Here is a 26,648-nt window from a genome sequence, read left to right on the forward strand (position 1 = left end):
TGTGACGTCACATCTGGCCCCATAGCGAGTGCAAACTACAGTTCCCAGACTGCTCCGCGGCGCAGTGATTTTTTTTCCGCCCCTGTCAGACGGCAAACTACCGCTCCCAGACGGCCCCGCGCCGCGGCGCTGTGACGTCCCATCTCGTCCCGCGGCGGATGACAAACTCCAACTCCCAGACTGCTCCGCGCTGTGCGCCGTGGCGTCACACGGAGCGACGCTCTTTTAAACTCTGCGGAGCCGCTGGGGTGAGTGAACCGTCCGCCATTGACAGCGAGTCTTTCTAACGGCAGAGCCCGCAGAAGCTGAAGCTCGACTGCAGTGTTTGTACTTTGTGAAATATAAAATTAACCCCGTCTTTCTAGTGAATATAGCGACTGCACAGCTGGTGAAGGTTGAAGACCTTTCTTCATTAAGCCTCTTTCCTCCATTTAGGTGATTGTCTTGCAAAGCCCCTTCCTTCACTGTTGTCCAGTTTTGTCAGACTGCTGTTTATCTTCCTCTCTTCCCAATATCCAAACGTAGCCGTTTTATTCTCAGCAATCGGATCTTCTTTCTCTTTTGCATTGTCCATCTCTGATGTTTTCTCATCTCCATTTTAGCGACATCATCTGGTTTGGGATAAATTGTTACCGGAATGCCACCATGCCAGATCTGTTGTCAGATTGTTGCTACATCAACTCTGAAATGCACCACAACTTCCTCCAGCCCTGTTTGTTTTTGACCCCTGCTGATAATTCCTCCCACCTTCTTAGACTGAATCTGATCATTTGCCATACTGAGTTCCTGATGAATGCTGGCTGAACCTCTTAAACCTCTTATCCAACCGATTGTTGCAGAGGTTAAAGCATCACCCATTAAGCTGAATGCTTTCTGGTGCCAGAAGGCTGTGTTGGTGTGGAGCTGCTGGGTGAGCTGGAATTATTGAGTAGGCTATGGCCAAATGCATTTTGGACAAATTGGAATTTATGAAGGCCATCAAAGACAATGTTTGAGTCTGGAAGTGACAATAGCAATGATTAGAGTTTCAGAGACAAGGGTGCAGTTGAACCAGACAAAGTTGAAATGGTGGAGTAAGCGACCTTGGAGATAAAGACAATGTATAGCTTGAAATTGAGCATATTTCAAAAACTGTACATGGTTTTGTTCACTGTGAGTGATTTGTCAGGAGGAGGCAATCAGTGGCAAGTATTGGATTCTAATGGTAGAAATCAAATTTTAATACTTCTTATTCAGCTGAAGAATGTTAGGACTCCTATCAGCACTGTTGCACTTTGTCATAGAGGCATTTTGACAGGATAGAGGTGTTTGTGTAGTTGGGCTAAGTTAGAATATACCTAGTTAATAACTAACTTATCCTTACATCTGGGTGATATCATGAGCTACTACCAGTCAGACAATTAAAATGTGGACATTTTGCCGCAAAATAATTGGGTGTCCTTTACCCAACCTAACCTAAAATTCCCCTTTTCCTAGTTTGAACAGAAGTTTAAATGAACATTATAAGATATAATTATGTCTTAATACTTTCCTCCCAAAAACCCTTGTGTTCTCGGACTGCTTACCTGAAATTGTCTAGATGAGCCACAACTTCCTAAATTTACTCATTGGGAAGACCAAAGATGATGTGTTCATCCCCATCACCACCTTCCCACTCTTTTCACTGATGCTGTCTCTCACCTTGGCTGCCAAATGGGTTGCGTCAACCAGGATTTCCAAATTTGACATTGTATTTGGCCCAGAGCAAAGTTTCCAATCTCATTCTCTCTATCACAAAGATGGCTTCTTGCATTTCTCTAACATCACTTGTCCATGCTCCTGCTCCAGCCCAACTATTGACAAATCCTTACCCTTGCCTTTTTTACCTCTAGATTTGACTATTCCAATGCTGTCATCTACCTTCCAGAAGTTTAACTCATTCAAGAGTCCACTGCTTCCGCCTCAACTGTCAGTCACCCTCCACCCCACCCTTTTTTTTTTATTCGTTCATGCGATGTGAGACTCACTGGCTAGACCAGCATGTAATGAAATGCTGCAACTCTTGCTGTGTAGGTATGCCCACAGTGCTGTTAGGACCGGAGTTCCAGGATTTATTTGAATATAGTGAAAGTGAAGGAACAGTGATAGAATTCCCAGTCAGTAGCTTGGAGGTAAACTTGCAGATGGAGTGCTCCCATTCATCTGCTGCCCTTGATCTTCCTGCTGGTCAAGATCGCAAGTCATCCATTACTTTGTGATTTCTGACTAGTTTTGGATTCTGGCTCCTTCAAAGCATCGAATTTTAATTTATTTTCTTTCTGTTTGAACCACTTCATGGACTTGTCCCTCCTTATCTCTGTAACCTTCTCCAGTTCTGCTTCCTTAAACTCTGGTCTGTTATATGTTCTTTCTTCCTTTTGCCCTGTATTGTTGACCGTGCCTGCACAGTCTCTCTTAATCTCTGCCTTTCCATTTCTTCCTCCTTTTAAGATCCTGCTTAAAACCCACCTGTTTGCCAAAGCTTCTGATCACCTTTCTTAATGTTTCTTTAGCTTGTGTGTTTTTTATCTGGTCAGTGTTATAGTTACTATATAAATGGATAAATTATTATTTTGGCAAATATTAATAATCGTGTAGTCCTGCTTATCCCTTCTCTGCCTTTTGGCTAAGATCAAGTGTAGTATCAACATGCTGCGCTTGGTTAAAGTCATTAGGTAACATTTTAGCTTCATTTGAAGCAATTTTTAAAAGTGGCACCTTGGCCTTTTGGTTAAGATGCAGATGAGAACAAGCCTTGGAGGAGGAGTTATGCCTATTCCAATCAGCTTGGATCATGTAGATCAAGCCCAAGTCAGGAGGTGAGAGCCCTGTCTTGTCAGCTTGGATTAGGAATGTTGTGACTCTAAATTGGACTTGATTTGATTGAATTGGAATAAAAACAATAAAAGTGGATATTTTTGTTTCAAAATTCATGGAACATTAGCTATATTATTTTATCATTGGCAACAATAGCAACCTGTTTAAAGTAGGAAATTTGTTGATTCATATGCTGCCTGGTCATGTATTTGAGGTTGCTATTGACGCTGTTTACATTCTCTAAACAGAACATGAACTGGGACACTCAGCTAAATTCCATACTGGATGATACTGATTGCAACGTAGCAAAAATCAAGGTAAATGTGTCATGCTGCTGTAATGAATATGTTAGTTTTTCTTTTAATTTATAACTTTCAATGTCAGAATGAATTAAAGAACCTTTCTTTAGATTGTGTTGTAGAAAATCTCTCCAAATATAGTCCATGTTCAAAATTCTTCCCAGACCACTTTAAAGCAAAATTTGAAAGCTGCATTTTTGATTCACAGATTTGTAAGTTCTACTGTAAGAAACAGTTATGCACTGGTTTGTGACTTTTCCTTATGGCAATTGCACTATATCTGACTCCTGATGACTGTAAGTTACTGTTCAAAAGTCCATGTACAGTTTCAGGCAACTGAAATCTTAATGAACAGCAGGCAGTAAGAATTAGGAGCAGAAGTAGGCCATTCGCCCCCTCAAGCCTCCTACAGCATTCAATAAGATCATAAGTGATGTGCTTGTGTTTTGAACTCCATGTTCCCATCTATCCCCAATAACTTGCTAATTCCATGGCCTAACAAGAATCTACCTACTTCTGTCTATGACCCTACCTTCACTGCCTTCTGAAGCATAGTTCCAAAATCACACAACCCTCTGAGGAGAAAAGAATTCTTCTCCTCTCTGTTATAAAAGGGTGACTCCTAATTTGAAAACAGTGTCCCTAGTTCTGAACTCGCACACAGGAGGAAAGATCCTTTCCACGTCCACTATCTCTTAGCCATTGCCTATGTTATTTTCAATGATATTACTATTGAACATTTCTATTTCGTACTGAAAACTAATGAAAAGCCCCTTTGCCTTTACAGAAAAGGTTGAACACGACAGGGTATTATGCAAAAGGTATGTGTTTTTTATTTTATTTGTATAATAGACGAGTGTTCAATTGCGATGAAAATTGATCACAATTTTCTTATTTCTGAGGATGCATCACTTGGACCAGTCTGGTTTTCCGATCATTTTGCAACTTTTTAAACAGAAATTTCATTGGATATGGGTATTTCTGATACGATCAGCATTTGTTGCCCACCCCTAGTTTTCACAGCTTGCTAAGCTATTTCAGAGCATAATTAAGAGTCAACCTCATTGCTTTGGATCTGGAGTCAAATGGAGGCCAGACCAGGTAAGGCTGGTTCCCTACACAGCATTCGCGAACTGCATGTGTTTTTTTTTGCAATAATCATTCCCATCACAGAGCTCAATTTTCCATTCTAGAATTATTTAGCATTTTCTTTTAATCAATTACATTCAAAATCCACATGATGGGATTCAACCCTTGTACCCAGAGCATGATATAAGATTACTAACCCATATCACTATGCTGCCATTTCCCTGAGGAAGACACCAGCAATCAGCTTCCACGGTTATGCCAATGTCCTCTTAACATGGCTGAAAGGTGTGTGAGTGCTCTATTACAATCACACTTTTAATTTCCCTCCCTTCTGTGCCTTGTCATTATAATCAAGGCTTTGTATTTCTGATGTGCAATGGCTGTACATTACAAAACAAATATACGCCAGCAAAGAGATTATTCTCTCTCAAATGCCCTTTTAACCATTTCTTCTACAAGGAGGACAGTCCCAACCTCCCCAATCTATCTCCATAACTGTTTATCATCCATGGAACTGTTTTTTCAGAACTCCTTCTGCGCTCCAATGTGTTCACATCCTTCCTAAAGTGTGGCACCCAAAAATCCTCAATATCTCTGCTGAAAAAATGCAGCAAAAGAAATTATTATGTCACCTGAGATAAATGAGTATGTCACACCTGAAAAATAAGTATTTATTTCCGGGGCCACAGTGGTTAACACTGCTGCCTCACAGTGCTACAATCCTTCCACAGTCCAAAGATGCGCAGGTTAGGTTGATTGGCATGCTAAATTGCCCCTTTGAGTCAGGGGGATAGGATAGAGGTGGAGAGACTCTTCCCGCTCAGAAAGGATAGTAGGACTAGGGGGCACGGCCTCAAGATAAAGGGGGGGCGGTTTAGAACAGAGTTGAGGAGGAACTTCTTCACTCAAAGGGTGGTGAATCTCTGGAATTCTCTGCCCGTTGAAGTGGTGGAGGCTACCTCGCTAAATATTTTTAAGACGCGGGTTGATGGGTTTTTGATAAGAGGGGATTAAGGGTTATGGGGAGAGGGCGGGAATGTGGAACTGAGCCACAACAGATCAGCCATGATCTTATTGAATGGCGGGGCAGGCTCGAAGGGCTAGTTGGCCTACTCCTGCTCCTATTTCTTATGTTCTTATGTGGGGCGATGGGGATAGAGCCTAGGTGGATGGATCATTGTCAGTACAAGCTTGATGGGCCGAATGGCTTCCTTCTGTATTGTAGGGATTCTATAATTCTATGATTTGCTGCAATCATCACCAAAATATGCGACTTAGTTTAGTTTTACTTTTTAAAGTCTTTTTGCTTCCTTTTAGTTTGCTCACTTGATAAAATGGAACATAATCGGTTCAGTGATCCCACATCAGTCCCTTTGGAAACCTCCTCTTGTTCAGATATGCTAAGCTATAAATTATCGAAAGAAGAATTAATGGGTATCTACAGGCAGCTACAATCTCAAGGAAAGGTGAGTGTGAAAAAATAAATGGAAATGGTGTATATTTTATATACTGGCATCTGTAGTCTACAATGTGGAGATGCCAGCGTTGGAATGGGGTAAACACAGTAAGAAGTTCTACCTGTAGCCTATGTCAGAGAATCATAGAATTGTCATGGTGTAGAAGGAGGCTGCATGCCCCATCCTGTCTGCACTGGATCTCCAACTGAATATTAGCGCCATTCTGTTGCCTTTTTCCTGTAATTCTGCTCATTGTTTCTATTCAAGTAATCATCCAATGCCCTCTTGACTGCCTTGATTGAACCTGCCTCCACCATACGTCCAAGCAGTGCTTGCTGCTGCTGTGTGGAAAAGATTTTCCTCATATTGCATTTGCTTCTTTTGCCAATCACTTTAAATCTGCGCTGTCTCATTCTGGATCCTTTTCCAGTTTCTTCCTTTCAATTCTGTCTAGCCCCCTCATGATTTTGAACATCAAATGCCCTTTTAACCATTTCCTCTACAAGGAGGACAATCCCAACCTCTCCAATCTATCTCCATAACTGTTTCTCATCCATGGAACTGTTTTTTCAGAACTTCTTCTGTGCTCCAATGTGTTCACATGCTTCCTAAAGTGTGGCACCCAAAATTGTGCAGAATACTCCAGCTGAGTATCTGAATACTCATCAGATACTCGAACTAGTATCTGATGAGTTCAGCATAACCTCCTTGTTCTTGTACTCTATGTCCTTATTAATAAAGCCTAAAATATTGTATGCTTTATTATCTGCTCTCTACATCTGTCCTGCCACCTTTAATGACTTATGCACGTAAACACCTAGGTCCCTTTGCTTCTGCACCCCCTTTGGAGTCGTATCCTTCATTTTATATCGTCTCTCCATGTTCTTTCTACCAAAATGAATCATTTAACACTTCTCCGCATTGAACTTTAGCTGCCACCCTCTGGCCACTCCACCAACTTTGTCTCTGTCCATCTGGAGTTCTACACTGTCCTCCTCACGTTTTATAATGCTTCCAAGTTTGTATCATTTGCAAACTTTGAAATTGTCCCTGGCAGACCAAGATCTAGATCATTAATATATATACACCTGGAAAAGCTATGGTCCCAAAACCGGCCCCTAAGGAACTCCACTACAAACCTCCCTCCAGCCCAAAAAAATCATTAACTGTTACTCTCTGTTTCCTATTACTTAGCCAATTTTGAATCCATTTTGCTATGTCCCTTTTATTCCATGAGCTATAACTTTTCTCACAAGACTGTTGTACGGAACTATATCAAATGCCTTTTGAAAGAAAATGTACACAACATCAACAGCATTACCCTTATCAGTCCTCCCTGTTACCTCCTCAAAAACAAGTGAGTTAAACATGATTTCCCCTTTAGAAATCCTTGCTGGCTGTTCCTAATCAACCCACACTTTTCCATATGACTCTTAATTCTATCCGGAATAATTGCTTCTGGAAGCTTCCCCACCACCAAAATTAAATTGACTGGTCTGCAATTGCTGGGCTTATCCTTACAACCTTTTTTTTGAACGAGGGCATATTGTTTGCGATTCTTGAGCCTTTTGGCACCTACCCTGAGCCAAGGGAAGACTGGAAGGTTATAGCTAATGCCTCTGCAATTTCCACACTCACTTCCTTTGATGTCCTTAGATGTATCTCATTTGATCCCAGTGCCTTAAGTATGCGACAGTTTGTCCAATACCACCTTCTCTTCAATTTTGAACCCTTCTAGTTACAAAGATGCCTCCTGTGTCACCATGGCCTGTTTAGCATCTGCGTAAATCCCCCTTTTGGTCCCTAATCAGCCCTACTGCTCCTTTAACCATTGTTTTAATATTTATGTGCCAAGAGAAGAACTTTTGGATTCCCCCTTTATGTTGGCTGTCAGTCTTTTCCCATAATCCCTCTCTACTTCTGCTATTTGCTTCTTCACCTCCCCTCTGAACTATCTGTATTTCAATTGTATTTTGTGCCTGACACCTGTCATAAGCACACATTTTCTTCTTCATCTTAATTTTGATCTCCTTTTCCACCCACAGAGCTCTGGATTTGTTTGTCCTATCTTTCTCTTTTGAGGAAACATACCTTAACAATGCCCAAATCATTTCTTTTTTGAAAGTAGCCTATTGTTCAGCTATAGTTTTTCCCGCCAACCATTGATTCCAGCCTGACTCTGTTCTTGCCCCATGATGTCAGCTGTCCCCCAATTTTGGAATGGCGTTTGATAATGTTATTCGAGCTCTTTGAGGATGTGACACACTGTGGATAAAGGGGAACTTGTGCATGTACAGTATTTGGATTTCCAGTTGACATTTGATAAAGCGCCACATAAAAGGTTACAGCAGAAGATAAGAGCTCATGGTATTGCCTTGAGCATGGTTAGAGGATTGACTAACTAAAAGGAAATAGCTTCTGGGATAAATGGGTACTTTTCAGATTGTCAAACTGTAACTAGTAGAGTGTCATAGGAATCACTGCTAGGCCTCAACTATTTACAATGTATATTGATGACTATTGTAGACAAATTTGCTGAATATACAAAGTTGGTAAGAAAGCAATTTGTGAGGAAGGTACAAAGAGTCTGCAAAGGTATATAGATATGTGAAGTGAGTGGACAAATGTTTGGCAGTTGGCATATAATGTGGGAAAATGTGAGCTTGTCCATTTTGCCAGAAAGAATATATAAACAGAATATTACTTAAATGGAAAGAGGTTGCAGAATGTTGTGGTACAGTGTGATCTGGCAGTCCGTGTACTTGAATCATATGAAGTTAGCATGTAGATATTGCAAGTAACTAGGAAGGCAAAAGGAATGATGGCCCTTATTGCAAGGGGGATGGGGTATAAAAGTAGTGAAGTCTCGTTACAACTATACAGGACATTGGTGAGACTGCATTTAAAGTATTATGTTCAATTTTGGTCTCCTTGCTTAGGGAAGGATATATGTCTTATGAGGAAAGGTTGAATACATTGCATTTTAGATGAATGAAAGGTGATCTTATTGAACCGTCCTAGATTCTGAAGAATCTTGACAGGATAAATGCTGAGAGGATGTTTCCTCTTGTGGGGAAATCTAGAACTAGCAGACACAGTTTAAAACAAGGGGTCTCCCATTTAAATGGAGATGAGGAAGAATTTTGCCTCCCAAAGGGTTGTTAGGTCATGAAATTATCTTCTGCAAAGAGCAGTGGAAGCTGGGTCATTTTCAAACTCAGCCTTATATTTAGATTTTTGAGTGATAAGGGAGTCATGGGTTATGAGGGAGAGTGGAGTTAAGGCTGGATTGGATTGAAGGCTCATTGGGAGAAAAGACTTCCTGTTTCAATTTCATGTGATCTTATAATTCCCTGTCCATATCCTTATCCTGCATCAGTGGCCTAGTTGAGATCATGGTAGCTAGACATCACCTCTATAACATGGCTGACATCTGGTGTATCCAGCTTTCTACTTAACTGGTATCCCTTTTTTTATTCTTTCATGAGATCTGGATATTGCTGTCAAAGCCAGCATTTATTGCCCAACCTAATTGCATTTGAACTGAATGGCTTGTTCAACCATTTCAAAGAGCACTTAAGAGCCAAAAATATAGCTGTGAGTCTGGAGTCTCATGTAGACCAGACCAGGTAAGGATGGCAGATTTCTTTCCCTGAAGGACAAACCAGATAGGTTTATATGACAATCGACAATGATTTCATGGGAACCATTACCGAAACTGGCCTTCCAATTCCAAATTTATTTATTGAATTTAAATTCCACTAGCTGCTGTGGTGAGGTTTGATCCCACGCATCCAGAGAATTCACCTGAATCACTGGATTATTACAATTAAGCCACTATCTCCCCTCTGCTGTCAGATATTCTGCATTATTTCTATGATCTGGATTTAATTTACATCTAACGTTTTATGAGCAAACCATGCAGATCGTGGTGACAGTCTGCGTACTAGCCACCAATATGTTTCCACAATACAAAGAAATCAGAACAGTAGATCATTTTCTTTGAAGTGGTCTTTTCCAACTGTATATATACGTACTTTCATTTGTGGTGGTCAATATAGTTCTCAATGTTTTTAGGCCATTGAATTTTTACAAGAAGCTTTATTGAGAGTTGAAACAGAAAAGGTACAACAACAGCAGAAAATCCGATCATTAGAAGGTAATACTTTAAAACCTTTTTGCTTTAACTACTAATTTATTTTTAATAAAAATGCAATCTGAATTCACTTTACCAATTTTGTCTGATACAGAGGACATTCGGCGATTGCAGTGTCGACCCGAAGATAGAAGTGTGGATTTCCAGTTGGAGAGGAAGATGGAGGATTGGCGGAGGAAGATGTCAAATGACATGTACAGCTTGCGGGAGCAATTACGACTGGTGGACGGGAGATCTAAACATGACAAAATCACCATTTCTAGTCTGATGCAAGAAATCCAGGAAAGGTAGGAAGTGGTTAAAGTATTGCTTTTGTGACATTGCGTTTTCTGAATGAAGTTGTGTCTGAATTTCATGATTTTATTTAAAGCAAGAGGCTGATATAATATTCCAAAAAAAAACACTTTTTTAATGCTCAGTTTTATGTCGCAAGTATTGACTGGGCTAGAGAAATTGCATTTTGTACCATTTTGCACCATTAAATAAACCTAATCACTGTTGCCATTTCTGTTCTTGCTGCATGAAGCTTTGCTTTGTCACTTGATCCACCTAAATTTAAACTACTTTGAAAAACATACAAAATCATAAAGCTTGCTGTAATTACGTTATTACTGATAGTAATTGACAATCTTCTGAAAAACTGATAATTAATAAATTAACCAATTTTTGTTTAAATCAACTGCTTCATTCACAGCAAAAAAGATCTATGTGCGGAACATGATTCACTTCAAAGGGAGATTGATAATGTGAAGCACAAAATACGTAAGTGCCTGCCATAAGGAGTTGTTAAGTTTTGTGCATTAGGAACAGCTGGTTTGTTTTAAGTTTTACCCTTTTCTCCTTTTGACAAAAGATGAAAGGATCCTTATGCCATAAATAAAACTTTTATAATTAAGAGGAGGGGAAGAGAACAAGCAATTTCACATGAGAGAGTAAACATTTGACCCCCATTACTGAAACATCCTGCAATCTTGTAATGTGGAAGAATTTTAAAACTTGCATCACGACTTATTACACTGTTCACAACTACAACAGTGGAACATTGTGCACTTTTAACACATTGAGGGGAATATAGAAACATTAGCAACATGGACCATATACTTAGGTCAATCCATGCAGGTCCTACAGGAAAAAAAACTGTCAACGAAGTGACAAGATTAGAACCTTGCTACATTTTGCTTACTACTTGCTTCTTTGAAAGAATTTACACATTGTTATTCATGAACATCTTGTCTGTGTACTGCTTATAATGCAGTAAAATCTCCAAATGCAGTTCACAGAAGTGCCAAGCCTTTCACAGATGTGTTAGGACTGGTTATTGAAAGCTTGGTTGATCAGTGTGTTCTGAGCAGGTTTTGGACTGTGGTAGAATTGGGCGCTGTTTGTATTTGTTTGGGATTTGATCTTCTGCCTACTGGAGGTGATGTTGATGGACAAGATATGATTGAGAAGATCAATCATTGGGGAAGTCTGGAACTGATGAACATGGACAGAGTAGAAGTCATTGCTGCAGCCTGGTGATAAATGGAAGTGGAGCCATGGAATGACAGATCTTCTGAGGTGGACCACCAAGTGGTGGTGATAATAGCACCATTTGTAATGCTGCAAAGTGTAATGCCGCAAGAAGGAGTATATACCCTGGCCACAAGGTTATGGAAAGGGAGGTTAGAAGCTGAATGGCAATTATGGGGGTGGTTGGGAGGTGACAGCGAGATGTGGATCAGTGATGGCTTTTTGAAGAGGATTTGTTGTATTTGGGTGAAATGAAATGGGGCAGTACACGACAGTGGAAGTCATTAACAATAACACTGTCAGTGACTGTTAGGACCATGAAGGATAGCTGGGTGAGGGAAGCATCAAGTAGTCAGGGGAAAGGTCTGATAGAAGACATAGGAGAAGGTGGTTGAGAAGCTGCAAAGTTTCAATTGTCTTGGTAAGAATAAGTGAGGGTTAGAACATAGAACATTACAGCGCAGAACAGGACCTTCGGCCCACGATGTTGCGCCGACCAGTTACAAAAACAATGACCCACTAGCCTATACCAATCCCTTTTCGTCCATAAACCTATCCAGAGATCTCTTAAACGCCCCCAAACTAGGCGCATTTACAACTGCAGCAGGCAGGGCATTCCAATCCCTCACCACCTGCTGGGTAAAGAACCTACCCCTGACATCCGTCCTGTAGCTACCCCCCCTTAATTTAAAGCCATGCCCCCTCGTGCTAGCTTTCTCCATCCGAGGAAAAAGGCTATCACTATCCACCCTATCTAAACCTCTAATCATCTTATATGTTTCAATAAGATCCCCTCTTAGCCGCCTTCTTCCCAACGAAAACAACCCTAAATCCCTCAGTCTCTCCTCATAGGATCTCCCCACCATACCAGGCAACATCCTAGTAAACCTCCTCTGCACCCTCTCCAAAGCCTCCACATCCTTCTTGTAATGTGGGGACCAGAACTGCACACAGTACTCCAAGTGCGGCCGCACCAGAGTAGTGTACAGTTGCAACATGACGCTGCGACTCCTAAATTCAATCCCCCTACCAATAAACGCCAAGACACCGTACGCCTTCTTAACAACCTTATCTACTTGATTCCCAACTTTCAGGGATCTATGTACACATACACCTAGATCCCTCTGTTCATCCACACTATTCAAAGTCCTCCCGTTAGCCCTATACTCGACACATCTGTTGCTCCTACCAAAGTGAATTACCTCACACTTCTCCGCATTAAATTCCATCCGCCACCTCTCGGCCCAGCTCTGCAACCTATCTAAGTCTCCCTGCAGACTATGACACCCTTCCTCACAATCTACCACACCTCCGACTTTGGTGTCATCAGCAAATTTACTAATCCACCCAACTATACCCTCATCCAGATCATTAATAAAGATTACAAACAACAGTGGCCCCAAAACAGATCCCTGAGGCACACCACTCGTAACCGAACTCCATGATGAATATTTACCATCAAAACAAAAAGTAGTACCTTCAGATGAAGAAACACAATGTAAGAAAAAAGGGTGGGAGAGCTTAAGAGAGGGGTATGTGGAAGCTGTTTTCAAGAAAATATTTAGGAAGGAAGAGTGAATTAATTTAAATTAATATAACAGCTTTCAATGGCATCTCTGTCCCAAAGCACTTTATGGCTAATTAAGTACATTCTGAAGTGTATTCACTGGGTATGGTAGGAAATATTCTTAACCTTCAGGTTGATCCTGGAGTATTAGCAGAATTTGACCAGTAAAGGGGAATCATGGTAATGCTTGACACCATCCATCTGGATTCATCAATGAGCATCAAGAGCAATACTATAGAATATAGAACAGAGGAACATTGCACATTCATTAGGATTGTGTCTGGTGCAAGAAATACGAAGAAAGATGTGACCGTTTTTCATTATAGCAATGCAGGTCTAGAGGTGCAATATATTCGGAATGTTAAGACCACTTGGCACTTTTAATGTGCCATCTGCGCACAAAGTTTCTTTCAACCCATATTTGATATCACAGAATTCATTGAATTACACTAAGAAACTTGCATAGCCCTAGCTGATCAACAGTGCTGCCATATGTATTATTGTGAAGGTTACTGTTCTCTATATTAGCATTCAAAAATAAAGTATTTCACCAAAACTCTCCATTCCCCAGTACATGATTTGATGTGATAGTAACCTGCAGACATTTTTCTTTAAATTGGGTTTTATGATTTTTTTTTCTCTTAAGTTGTATTTTTGGACATATTATCAGCAATTCTTAGCTTGGAATGGCAATATGCAGAGTATTTCTAACGTTATTTTTATCACTTAACAAATGTCACCTGCTTAAAATTCATTTGCACTGTATTGGTTATTAGGAAGACAAGAGGAAGAACTGCAGACTCAGATTTCTGATACAAAGGAACTTCAGCAATCGCAGGAGAAAAGTAGTAAGGTAGATTACTGCAATACAAATTAAGGATATTTTATTTGAAATGTCTTATTTGGCATTTTACTTGGTAATACCAATCTTGGACAAGCATAAGCAGAATTTCTTATGCTGGAGAACAATATTTTGTTGAGGACTTTTTACTTGTGCAAACTATTTTTCACTTCCCTATGTTAATCCTTATAAAGCTCTGAATTACATGTATAATAAACTATGAAAACTAGCCTTTTATATTAACCATCCCAGGTTATTTTGCAATTTCATTCTAAAATCCAACAATAGATGTATACTTGGTGAAGAAATATAACATGTCACTGAGTATGACAAGAGTACAGTAAACTGCCCCTTTTTAAGGTTATTTATTAGAGTCACAAGTAGGCTTACATTGACACTGCAATAAAGTTACTGTGAAAATCCCCTAGTCGCCACACTTTGGTGCCTATTCAGATACACTAAGAGAGAATTTAGCATGGCCAATGCACCTAACCAGCATGCCTTTCGGACTGTTGGGAGGAAACCAGAGCACCCAGAGGAAAAACACGCAGACACGAGGAGAACGTGCAAACTCCGCACAGACAGTGACCCAAGCCGGGAATTGAACCCAGGTCCCTGGCACTGTGAAGCAGCAGTGCCAACCGCTGTGCCACCGTGCCACTTTTTAAGGTGCTGCTTAATGTTCTGCACCATGAATTTTCTGAATGGAGTCTGGGGCAGTTTGGATCCTGGAAGTTGGATTACTTCAGTCAGTGCCACTCAATAATTTGGAAAGGAAGGTATATATATTGAACTTGAAATAAGCTAAATAGCAGAAATCAGTAATTGCCAATACTTCAGAACACATACACATTCAGAGATGCTAGCTGCTTGAACTATTAGACAGGGAATTGATTGAAAGGTTAGCTTTTCAGGTCAGAGATTTTAGAGATTAGCTGTACAGTGAAAATCAATCAATTTTTCTTTAATATTACACAATGGTTGTTGATCTCTGCATTTCTGACCTCTTCCTTTTTTGGTTTTATAGTGCAGTTTTGTTTGCTATGCAAAGTGTTAGTAGAAATAGTTTTTGCCCTGAGAAAGCTTCTTAGCTACATTCTCATGAAAAAAAAATAACCAGGCTGCACACTGTTATTCATAGCAAAGAACTGGTCTTAAGTGCCCAGTTTGTCTCAAAGATTTAATACGCAGAAAATAAGATGTTAGGTTTCTATTCTTGTATATTTGGATTTAAAAGCTCAAAAGTAAAATTTTCCTCAAATAATGTTTTTACACTTCTTTAAAACTTTTTTGAAATGCTGGCTATTTTCCTCTTTAAAATCTATTGACAACATCTGAGACAGAACTAATCACAGCAGAGATTAAAAGCAAGTCCACATGTAATAAAATCCCATAAAAGAACCACCACGTTTTGCAGCAACAACTTTGTGCAATGTGTTTCATTCTGTTATGTCGTCTGATCTAAATTACACTTTTAAGAGAAATGTGAAAGGGGACAGAGCTTTACGCTTGAGTCAAGAGCAAGATAAACAAGTTCCTATTGTATAAATAGAATTAAAGCAGAAAATGCTGGAGATAATCAGCCGATCAGGCAACATCTATGGACAAGAGAAACCGAGTTAGTGTTTCAGGTCAATGATTTGATGAAAGGTCATCCATCTGAAACATTAACTCTGTTTTTCACTCCATGGATGCTGCCTGACCTAATTAATTCAGTATTTCTATGTTTAATTCTTCAGCCTCTGCAGTATTTTGCTTTTGGAAATATTAAAAATATTGAAATCTAGCTAATTAATTGTTTATTTATACTCCCTGGGGTAATGCTTTCAGTTTTAGTTGCAATGATTACTATTCAAACAAATGTATTTATATTTGTTTGCTTAAGTGGTTTGTGCCAAACTTTATGAAAACTGAAAGCTGATTTCTGAGCTGAGGGAATGTTGCACTGTTGGAGCTGCTGTCATATGGATGAGAAGTTGATCTGAAGCTGCATTTGGCGTCCCAAATGAGCGTATAAAGTTTTGTGGCACAATCCATAGAAGACAAGGGAGTTCTAGGCCGGAATTTTACCGACACATCTGCCCCACAGAATGGAATTCTCTGATGGCCCCAGGCGGGACTTTACGAGCCTCACCTGATCGAGGTCATAAAATACTGGCCCTAGTGTTTTAACCATTATTTATGCCTCAACTAACCTTATCAAACAATTCATGTTGTTATTATCTCTGCTGTTTGTAAGATCTTGTTTTGTTCAAATTGGCTGATGCACCAATCCTTAATGAACTCTGAATTACATGTATAATAAACTAGGAAAACTAGCCTTTTATACTGACCGTCCTAAATTATTAAACAGTGATTATACTTCAAAAGATAATGAATTGGCTGTAAAGAACTTTGGGATGTCCTGAGATTGTGAAAATGTCATACAATTTTTTCTCCGATAGATTCTGAGAGAATTGATGAATAAATATCAGTCTCAGCTTTTGGATTATAATAAGTTGGTTCATGAATGGGAGCAAGCTGAACAGGACCTTTCACACATCAGGTGAGTAACTTGTTGCTGAAGGTTTGCTAAATATTGTACAGTTAAACTTAGTGCTGATGGATAGCTCATTGTAAATGGATGTGACATGAATAGACTCTATTCACAGCTTTTCAAAAATATAGTTATGTCCTCATTTTCTTCTATTGTCTCTCTGTTTGTCTTCACCAAAATCCATCTTCCATGAGATAGGTTACTCTGGCTTGGAAACATCTGTCAGCAATTATATAATCAGCCATAGGATCACAAGGAGTGACTACCATTGTTTGTGTGACTAATGTCTATCACTGGAGATTATCCTTGCTGTTCTTCTCAAAAATATCTCTTTTGAACAGAATTGAATACAATTACTCAAGCAGCAGTGGTTCAAACAGCACTCCACCTAATTTTTGTTATGAATTTAGCTGACTTTGGGTGCTGTTGGTAAGGCCTACTTCTGCAAGTCCACAGGTCTCTAAAGGTGGATAAGAATAAAACACATTTATTGGCAAGGTATAGAATACAAACATAGGAATATAATGCTGGAACTGCTATAAAACATTGGTTAGGCCACAGCCAGAATTTTATGCACAATTCTGGTCACCACAATGCGGGGAGGGCACAGTTGCTCAGGAGAGAATATAGAGGAGATGTATAAAAATGTTGTCAGAACTTGAAAATTGCAGCTATGAGGAAAGATTTGGTAAGCTAGAGTTGTTTTATTTAGAACCGAGGAGGCTGGGAGGTGACCTAATTAAGTTGTGTAAAATTACATGGGGTCTAGATAAAGTAGGCAGGAAAGACCTGATTCCCCTAACTGAGAAGTCAATTACAGGACCATATATTGAAGGTGGTTGGTAGAAGGGTCATGAGGAAAATCTTGTTCACCCAGAGGGTGGTGGACATTTGGAATTCACTGCCTGAATTGGTGGTTGAGGCTGAAATACTCTATTTAAGATATACTTGGATCTGCATCTGAAGTGCTATAACCTGGAAGCTACGGACTGGGTGTTGAAAAGGGGGCTTAAAGTAGTGGTTAGTTTTTTTTTCTCTTATTTTGGTAGGAGCAGACATAGAAAGAACAGAAACAGGCCGTTCGGCCCAACGAGCCCGCGCCACCATTGAGGGAAACTAATTTAGGGACAATTTATTACTTCCAATCAGCCTAATAGCACATCTTTGGGGTGTGGGAGGAAACCGGACCACCCAGACAAAACCCACGGAAGCACGGGGAAAATGCACAAACTCCCACAGACACTGGCCCAAATCCATGTGTCTGCACAGCAAACAGTGATAGTCACTGAGCTGTCGTGTTGCCCAGCATCTGGTCCAGTTTAAGCTCACTAATGACATGAAGCACTAGGCCAATCTCGAACATTCAAGAGCAGCCCAAGTACAACCCATCGCGTGTATGCTCCTCGTTGGACAACAAGGCGAACCGACTTAAACCTGTGAATTAAAAGAGGAAAAAAAACATTATTATCATACCATATCCTTTTACATTACCATGGACGTCCCAATGCTAATGAACCTTATTTAAAACAATCTCCTATATCCTCCCATCTCCAACCCACTCATGTGCCTGTCTAAGTTACTCTTAAACAACTCCAGCATGCCTGCCACCACCACCTTACTTGGCAGAGCATTCCATACCCCCACTACCCTCTGTGAAAAACCTCCCTCTAATATCCGTGTTATACCTCTCCCCCCTCACCTTAAGCCCGTGGCCCCTTGTACTGTGTGTCTCTAACATAGGAAATAGCTTACCTCTGTTTACTCTATCTATACCCTTCATAATCATACATACCTCTATTACATCCCCCCCCTCAGTCACCGTCTTTCAAGGGAAAACATGATGGACTGAATTGCCTCTCTCTGTGCCCATAACTTTTCTCTGGTTCTATTTATTGTGCATTCCTATTTGTCCTCGAAGGTTGTTATGGGCTACCTTTTTGAACCAGGTAGTGAAGATGCTCATACAATGCTATTGCGTACGGACTTGATTTTGATCCAGCAACAATGAAGAAAAGGTGATATATGTCCATGTCAGGATAGTGTATGACTTGGAGGCGATGGCATTCCCATATCTCTTCTTGATGTTCTAAGTGTTGAGGTGCTGATGATAAGGTCTTAAGGAGTTGCTGCAGTGTGTCCTATAGCTAGTGCAACCAAATACTTCAGTGGTGAAGGGGATTCATATTTATGACAAAGTGCTGATCAAGTAGACAACTTTATCATGGATGATGTTGCACTTCTTGAATGTCGCTGCACCATCACAGTCCTGATTTGAGCCTTGCAGTAGTCAAGAGGTTTCAGGGAGTCAGGAGATTAACTACTTGCTGCAAAATATCCATCCTCTGTAATGCTTTAACAGCCCTGATTGAACCAGTTGAATTTGTGGTAAATGGTGGTCCCAGGCTTTTTGATGGTAGAAAACTTGGTGAATGTCACTGAATCTCATAGGAAAGTGATTTCACTCTCTTGTTAGAAATGGCAATTGTCTGGCACTTGTATGGTGTTGAATTTTACATTGCCTGCTATTTGTTAATTCAAGCCTGAATGTTGCCTCATCCCCTGTGTATAGGCACAAACAGCTTCATTATCTGAGGCATTACAAATTAGCACTGAACAAGGTGTCAGTGTGGATAGGGGATTGCTGTCAAATAGGAGGCAGAGAGTGGGTGTCAATGGGTGCTATTCGGATTGGCAGTTGGTGACTAGTGGAGTGCCCCAGGGATCGGTGCTGGGGCCTCAGCTATTTACCATTTATATAGATGATCTGGAGGAGGGAGCCAAGTGTAAGGTGTCGAAATTTGCTGATGACACAAATAAGTGGAACAGCAAATTGTGCGGAGGGTGTAGAAAGTCTGCAGAGGGATCTAGATAGGCTGAGCGAGTGGGCGAGGACCTGGCAGATGGAATACAATGTTGGCAAGTGTGAGGTTATCCACTTCGGTAGGAATAATAGTAGGAAGGACTACTACTTACAGGGCGAAAAGCTGCAGCGTGCTACGGTGCAGAGGGACCTGGGGGTCCTTGTGCATGAGTCGCAAAAACCCACCCTACGGGTGCAGCAGGTGGTCAGGAAGGCAAATGAGATGCTGGCCTTCATAGCGAGGGGGATTGAATATAAAAGTAGGGAGGTCTTGCTGCAACTGTACAGGGCACTGGTGAGGCCGCAGCTGGAGTACTGTGTGCAGTTTTGGTTGCTGCACTTGCGCAAGGATATTTTGGCCTTGAAGGGAGCGCAGAGGAGGTTCACTAGGCTGATACCGGAGTTGAGGGGGTTGAGCTATGAAGAGAGGCTGAATACACTGGGCTTGTACTCGTTAGAGTTTAGAAGGATGAGGATCTTATTGAGATGTATAAGATGATGAAAGGGATGGATAGGGTAGAGGTGGAGAGGTTCTTCCTGGTCAGAAAGGACAGCAGGACTAGAGGGCACAGCCTCAAGATAAGGGGGGGTGCAGTTTAGAACAGAGTTGAGGAGGAACTTCTTCACTCAAAGGGTGGTGAATCTCTGGAATTCTCTGCCTGTTGAAGTGGTGGAGGCTACCTCGCTAAATATATTTAAGACATGGGTAGATAGGTTTTTGGTAGGCAAGGGGATTAAGGGTTATGGGGAGAAAGCGGGAAAGTGGAACTGAGCCACTTCAGATCAGCCATGATCTTATTGAATGGCGGGGTGGGCTCGAGGGGCTAGATGGCCTACTCCTGCTCCTATTTCTTATGTTCTTATGACATTGCAATCATCAGTGGGCAGCTCCACTTCTTATTTTATGATGAAAGGAATGACATGAATGAAGCAACTGAAGATGGTTGGGCCTGGGACAGTGTCCTGAGGAACTCCTGTAGTTATGTCCCAGGGCTGAAATAATTGGCCTCCAACAAGTACAACCATCTTCCTTTGCGCCAGGTATGATCCAATGACTGGAGGGTTTTCCCCTAAAAAGACATTGGCCTTTCAGCATGTAGTTTAACCGTCAGATCTAAATGAATTGATAGGTTGCTGCAGCAAAGCACAAACAGGTTTATAACATAAAGTCCCAAGTTCAAATTATTGTATTGACATTGTGGTCACTTCCATCTTCCAATGAATTACTGTAATCTTTAAATGGTAGTCACTGAAAAGTTGAATATGTATACAGCTACAAATTTAGTCTGCAGTAGATTGATTAAAATATTGTCATATCCTAATTATTATGTAAGGACAGTGTTCTATTGCAACTATAATACTTAATTTATTGCTGATTCTGAGAGCTGAAATTCTTTCTAGATCCACAGTTGCTGGTTTGAAGGAACAACTGAAAAACATGCATCTAGCTGACAACCAGACCAGTACACCATCAAAACCAGGTGCGTGCAAACTGCTGCTCGCTGTACAAGAGAACATAGAACAGTACAGTACAGCACAGTACAGGCCCTTCGGCCCTCAATGTTGTGCTGAGCTATGTTTGAACCCAAGATCAAGCTATCCCACTCCCTATCATTCTGGTGTGTTCCATGTGCCTATCCAATAACTGCTTGAAAGTTCCTAAAGTGTCTGACTCCATTATCACAGCAGGCAATGCATTCCACACCCCAACCACTCTGAGTAAAGAATCTACCTCGGACATCCCTCCTATATCTCCCACCGTGAACCTTATAATTATCCCTGTAGTACCTGGCTAACATTGCAACCAGGTTTCTCCTTTCATTGTAACTGCCCTGATGGGTTTCTATTACTTAGCCCTAAGAAACTGCCTTCTTCCCTACCAAAAGTGCTATTATCAACCCTCCATCAGAAATATACTTTTAATACTGGACAGGTTAAAACCCAGAGTGAAACCTGGTTTCATAGATCCAAACTCTGCTTTTTGTTCTAGAAAATTGCGGTGGTCAGTTACTGAACACATTCGTAAGAGTCTGACAGTGTGCTTTTAATACAAAGAATAAATGTTTATTAAACAAGAGAAAATGAACTATATTACATGAGACAAAAAAACTAAAGATTTCAATACAGACATCAGAAAATGATTCAAACTCACTGTTCCTTTAATCCCAACAATAGCCTTACATTTCATTATCCCAGAGAAGATTTACTGCTATCTCAACACTAAGTCTTCTTCTTGGGTTAGCTCAGTTGCAAATGGGTTTCTTCCAGCAGGTTTCTGAGCATTCACCAGATGCTTTTTCCTCACCTGGTATCTTTCCCAGAAACAACCAAAGACCACAATCTATCGCTACTACTTCAATTTCAGAGCAAACACAAGTGTTTCCTAGACTCAGGTCCCAGCAATCTTGCAGGATTTCTTACTAGAGAGCTGAGACCTTTTGCCTCCACGCCCTGACGAGCACACACTGACTGACAGCTCTTTGTGTGTGCATGCCTGTGAGAGAGAGTGTGCGCGTGCATGCATGCGTGTTGCACCTTTCTGAACACATAAGTATAAATATACATTAGGGGTCAGCTGCTGTAAAGGGAGGACACCCTAGCCAGAATTTGTTTTTTTTTAAAGTATGGCTACTTTTGCATTATACGTAAGAATACTAAGTTGTTTAGATATTCACAAGTTGATTTTCAATTTAGTAAGGTATGTTATCTGGTTATGCTTGTCATTTCAGATACAAGAAAACTGTACAGAAAGAAACAACCCAAGACCCAGTCATTAAATGAACATTCTGACAGCACTCTAAGTTCCACTCTCAGTCTAGCCGACATAAGCTCAGATGATGACTTGTCTTTGTTACAAGATCTTGATTTAGATCCACCAAATAGAAGAGGTAAAGTCTGTAAACCAGATAGATGTAAATGCTGACTGAACAATCCAGTTGCTGTAATGGCAGACCAGGTTTTGGTTCAAATCACATTCTGCTTAATAAGTATGCTATACCTATCAGGAAAGGGTAGAGCAAGGGCTGAGGGGTGAACTTAGAGGTTTTTACAATTATGAAGATACTTGATAGAATAGATGGAAAAAGGTATTTCAGCTTGTGTGCAGGATCAGAACATTGGTCTATTTAGTTATTCATAAATCCAATTGGGAACTTGTGAGAAACTATTCTACTTCGAGTACTTTGAATGTGGAACTCTTCACCACAAGGAGTGGTTGAGGTGATTAGCTTAGATGCATTTAAGTGGAAGCTAGATGAGCACTTGAAGGAGAAGTATATTGAGAGGCTTAAATGAAAAGGAGTAGACCATAACGTGTAAGAGCAGAAGTTCGGCCCATTGAGTCTGCTGCTCCATTTAATGAGATCTGATGTATGATCATTCTCAACTCCACATTATCCCCATAACCCTTGATTCCCTTACTCTCTACCTCAGCCTTAAACATACTTGATGACACAGCCTCTACACCCTTTTGCAGTAAAGAATTTCACAGATTCACTGGCCCTGAGAACAAATTCCTCCTCATCTCTGTCTTAAATAGATGACAACTTATTCCGAGAGACACTCTGTCAGAAGTCTCACAACACCAGGTTAAAGTCTAACAGGCTTATTTGGTAGCAAAAGCCACTAGCTTTCACTAGCTTTTGCTACCAAATAAACCTGTTGGACTTCAACCTGGTGTTGTGAGATTTCTTACTGTCTTTACCCCAATCCAACACCAGCATCTCCACACCTAGACTCTCCCACAGTAAAGCTTGAGAATCCTATATTTGGAGTATGTCCTATGTCGGGAGAAGGCTCTGATGGAACATAAAGACCACCAGAAACCTATTGGGCCAAATAATCTGCTGCTATGCTGTAAATTAGTGCAACTATTTTACCAGCTTGCAGCATAGAATAAATTATAGGCCATAGCTATGAGTCTGAGGGCAGGAAGGAAAAGATAAAATACTAGCAGAGGCTATGGAGGATTTCACAACCATGAGAACCCCACTCAGGCTTAACAGTAGCAATGGTAAGGAACTAGTTTTTTTTCTTTTAAAATGGAATGAAATAATATATATTTTTTAAAAATTAATACTTCTAATCATAGAAGGAGGCTATTTGGACCATAAGGTCTACCACCACTATCAACATCCTAGGGCTACCATTGACCAGAAACTGAACTGGACTAGCCATGTAAATATTATGGCATGTAAATACAAGAGCATGTCAGAGGTTAGGAATCGTGTGGCAAGTAAGACCATAACTAATAGGCATAGCCATTCAGTCCTTCGAACCATTTAGTAAGATCATGGCTGATCTAACACTCATTAAGTTCACTTTCTTGCCTTAACTCTGTAATACTTAATCCCCCTGCTGAATTAAAATGTTCAAGGACTCAGCCTCCACAGTTTCCTCAGATAAAGAATTCCAAAGATTTACCACTCTTTGAGAGAAGAAATTCTTCCTTAGATCCATTTTAAATCTGCACTTCCTTATTCTGTGACCAAGTCCTCTGGTCCTACACTCTCCCATGAGTGGAAACACCCTCCCAAGATTTACCCTGTCTAAGCCCTGTATCTCACCTTCTGGCTCCCTAAAGCATGTCCACCACCTATAAGGCACAAGTCAGGAGTGTGATGAAATAATACTCTCCACCTGCCTGGATGACTGTAGCTCCAACAGTGCTCAAAAAGCTCAACACCATCCAGGACAAAGCAGTCCACTTGGTTGACACCCCTTCCACAAATATTCATTCCCACCACCACCACACACACACACACACACCCCTCCCCTCTTTCCCCCCCCAAAAAAAAACCACCAACAAACGGTGGCAGGAGCATGTACCATTTACGAGATACACTGTAGAAAGTCACCAAGGTTCCTTGCCTAGCACTTTCCAATCCCACAATCATTATCATCTGCAAGGACAAGGGCAGCAGATATATGGCTACACCACCACCTGAAAGTTCCACTCCAAGTCACTCGATCATCCTGACTTGTGAATATATCGCTGTTCCTTCACTGTCACTAGATCAAAATCCTGGTGCTCCCTCCCTAACAGCACAGTGGGTGTGTCTACAACACAGGGATTGCAATGGTTCAAGAAGGCAACTCACCATTACCTTGTCAAGGGCAGTTAGGAATGGGCAACAAATGCTGGCCCAGCCAGCTACGCCCACAGCCCATGAATGAATGAAGAAAAGGTCTATACCAATTCTTTCAAAGAATAAATCATTTAACATGATTACCCAGGAATATATTTTTGATACCTATCCAGCAGTGTTTGAACATCAATCTTATTCCACTATATTCCTTTTAAAATATACTTCCCCTATCTTCTATTGTTTCCCTTTGATGCTTCTCTGAAATTTATATCCAGGGCCCACTGCTGGAAACTATGATCATGACACTGAAGTTCACATTCATTGTCCTATTTGGTTTATTTCTAAACTCTGTGAGGCTGCTCTCTGTAACTTTGAAGACATATAGAAATAACAACTTGCATAGTGTTTTTAATGTAATAAGACCCCCCATGGTACTCCACAGGCGTTATAAAACAAAACAATACCAAGCCACTTAAGGAGATATTAGGGCAGATGACTAAAAACTTTGTCAAAGAGATGTTTTAAGGAGCATTGTAAGATCAATAAATCATGGTACAAAGGCCTAGATGTTTAGGGAGGGAGCTCCATAAGTTTTAGGTCTGGGAAGCTGGAAGCATGGTTCCCAGCAATGAAGCGTTTAAATTGGGGATGCTCAGGAGGCCAGAGTTAGAGTAGCACAGATATCTTGGAGGATTGCAGGGCTGGAGAAAATTACCGAGATAGGGAGGGCATAGATTTTGGAGGGATTTGAAAACAAGGTTGCAAATTTTAAAATTGAGGTTTTGCTCAATTGGGAGCAAGTTTAAGTTAGCAAGCTGGAAGTGGTGGGTGAACAGGACCTGGTGAGGATTAGGACATGGACAGCAGATCTTTGGATGACCTCAGGTTTATGATGGATAGAGTGTGGGAAAGATATCTGGTGTAGTGGCAGTTTTTCTATTTTTGAGCCAGAAACTCTTGGCTCTGATTCTACACCTTAATAGCCATGGAAGGTGCAAACATAATGTGATCAAAGCAGGTTAATTATCAACCTGCAAATCCTTCCAATATATTTACAGTAGGCAGTAAGAACAGGAGAGTCTCCTGGTCAGCCAAAACCTGCAGAAGACAAATCATTGCAATACCTTGCCAAGCATGATGGACATACAGAATTCGCCAACACCCTGTTAGGGCATGGTACCTGAAGAGAGAGAGTATGTGGAAGGCCAACCAACAGTTGAGTTGAATAATCAAATCTAGGAGGTAACAAAGGCATGGATGAGGATTTCTGTGGCAGAATAGTTTGAGGCAGTGACAGTCAGGCAATGTTATGGAGGTGGAAATGGATGGTCTTAGAGACAATGTGGATGTATAGTGGAAAGTTCATCTCTGGCTCAGATATGATGCTGTGGTTGCAAACAGTGGTTCAGCTTCAGACAGTTGAGAGAGGGGAGTCAGTGGTCAGGGTGCAAGGTTTGTGGCAGATGTGAAAAACAATCACTGGAATTCTACTGCCCCCCCACCCACTAAGGAATTGGATTGGGCATGGGGCGGACAATGGAAACGTCCGTTGACCTCAGGCAGGAATTTTCGCTCGAGCAAGGCCGTAAAATATTGACTTCATTCTTCCCAGTAATTACTTGGAGGGAATTTCTGCTTATGCAGTGCTGGATATTGGACAAGCCATCTGATAATTTAGCAACAGTGGTGTTACTGGTGAGGTAAAGCTGGGTGTGGTTAGTGTATGTGCAAAGACTGACGTGTTTTCGGATGATGTTGCCTCAGGCAATATGTAATTGAGAAACAGGAGTGGACCAAGGATACACCCTTTGGGACACCAGAGTCAACTGTAAGGAGTAGGCAGAGAAGCCATTCTCTGGCTGCAATTAGATATAATGGACCAGGAGAGGCACCTATCTGGTCATTTGTGAAAAGGTGTTCAAGGTAGATGACAGGACCAACTGTGGTAGTTTACAGACAGGTCAAGAGGGACTAGGAGGGATGGGTTTGCCTTTATCACAGTCAGATTGTCAAAGTAACAAATGGCAAAAATCTGCCTGGACAGATTCAGAGTTTTGGAGAAGACGTAGTCACAAATTTGGGAGGCAATGTGGGTTTTTAAGGAAAGGGGTGATGAAGGCAGATTTGAAGAAGAGAGAAAGACAGAAACTGAAGAGACAGAACCTTTAACAGTGTCAGCTAACGTGGGAGCCTGGAAGGGAAGTAGTTGGTAGTCAATGAGTATGATTCTGAAACGTTGGATTTACACATCGCTTGGGAATTATGCATGTTCCAACACAAACTGAAAACCACAAGGCAGTAAGATGCTGTACCAAATTAGATTTTGAAATTGGTATGTGGGGGAGAAGAAGCCAAGGAAGGGTGGTGAGAAAAGAAGTGAAAAGTGAGTGGATTCCCAACATGTGTGCA

At 40.9% G+C, this 26,648-nt stretch overlaps 1 protein-coding gene and 1 non-coding gene across 2 annotated transcripts in view; both read left to right on the top strand.

Moving 5' to 3' along the window:
* The first annotated feature begins 158 nt into the window (after positions 1–158).
* Positions 159–26,648, top strand: part of LOC145348267 (uncharacterized) — a 32,027-nt gene continuing 5,537 nt past the window's right edge. Inside the window, exons 1-11 of the mRNA XM_080196466.1 lie at positions 159–248; positions 3,084–3,152; positions 3,922–3,955; positions 5,541–5,689; positions 9,758–9,839; positions 9,931–10,123; positions 10,531–10,598; positions 13,692–13,768; positions 16,201–16,301; positions 20,554–20,633; positions 21,882–22,040. Of these exons, the coding sequence (XP_080052592.1) occupies positions 159–248; positions 3,084–3,152; positions 3,922–3,955; positions 5,541–5,689; positions 9,758–9,839; positions 9,931–10,123; positions 10,531–10,598; positions 13,692–13,768; positions 16,201–16,301; positions 20,554–20,633; positions 21,882–22,040 (1,102 nt within the window). The remainder of the gene's footprint in view (positions 249–3,083; positions 3,153–3,921; positions 3,956–5,540; positions 5,690–9,757; positions 9,840–9,930; positions 10,124–10,530; positions 10,599–13,691; positions 13,769–16,200; positions 16,302–20,553; positions 20,634–21,881; positions 22,041–26,648) is intronic.
* Positions 2,625–2,823, top strand: LOC145348804 (U2 spliceosomal RNA). Its single transcript, XR_013888023.1, has one exon. It is a non-coding gene; the product is annotated as a U2 spliceosomal RNA (small nuclear RNA).

The sequence above is a fragment of the Carcharhinus amblyrhynchos genome, chromosome 9 (assembly GCF_965287045.1).
Source record: "Carcharhinus amblyrhynchos chromosome 9, sCarAmb.v2.hapA, whole genome shotgun sequence".
Taxonomy (NCBI): Eukaryota; Metazoa; Chordata; class Chondrichthyes; order Carcharhiniformes; family Carcharhinidae; genus Carcharhinus; species Carcharhinus amblyrhynchos.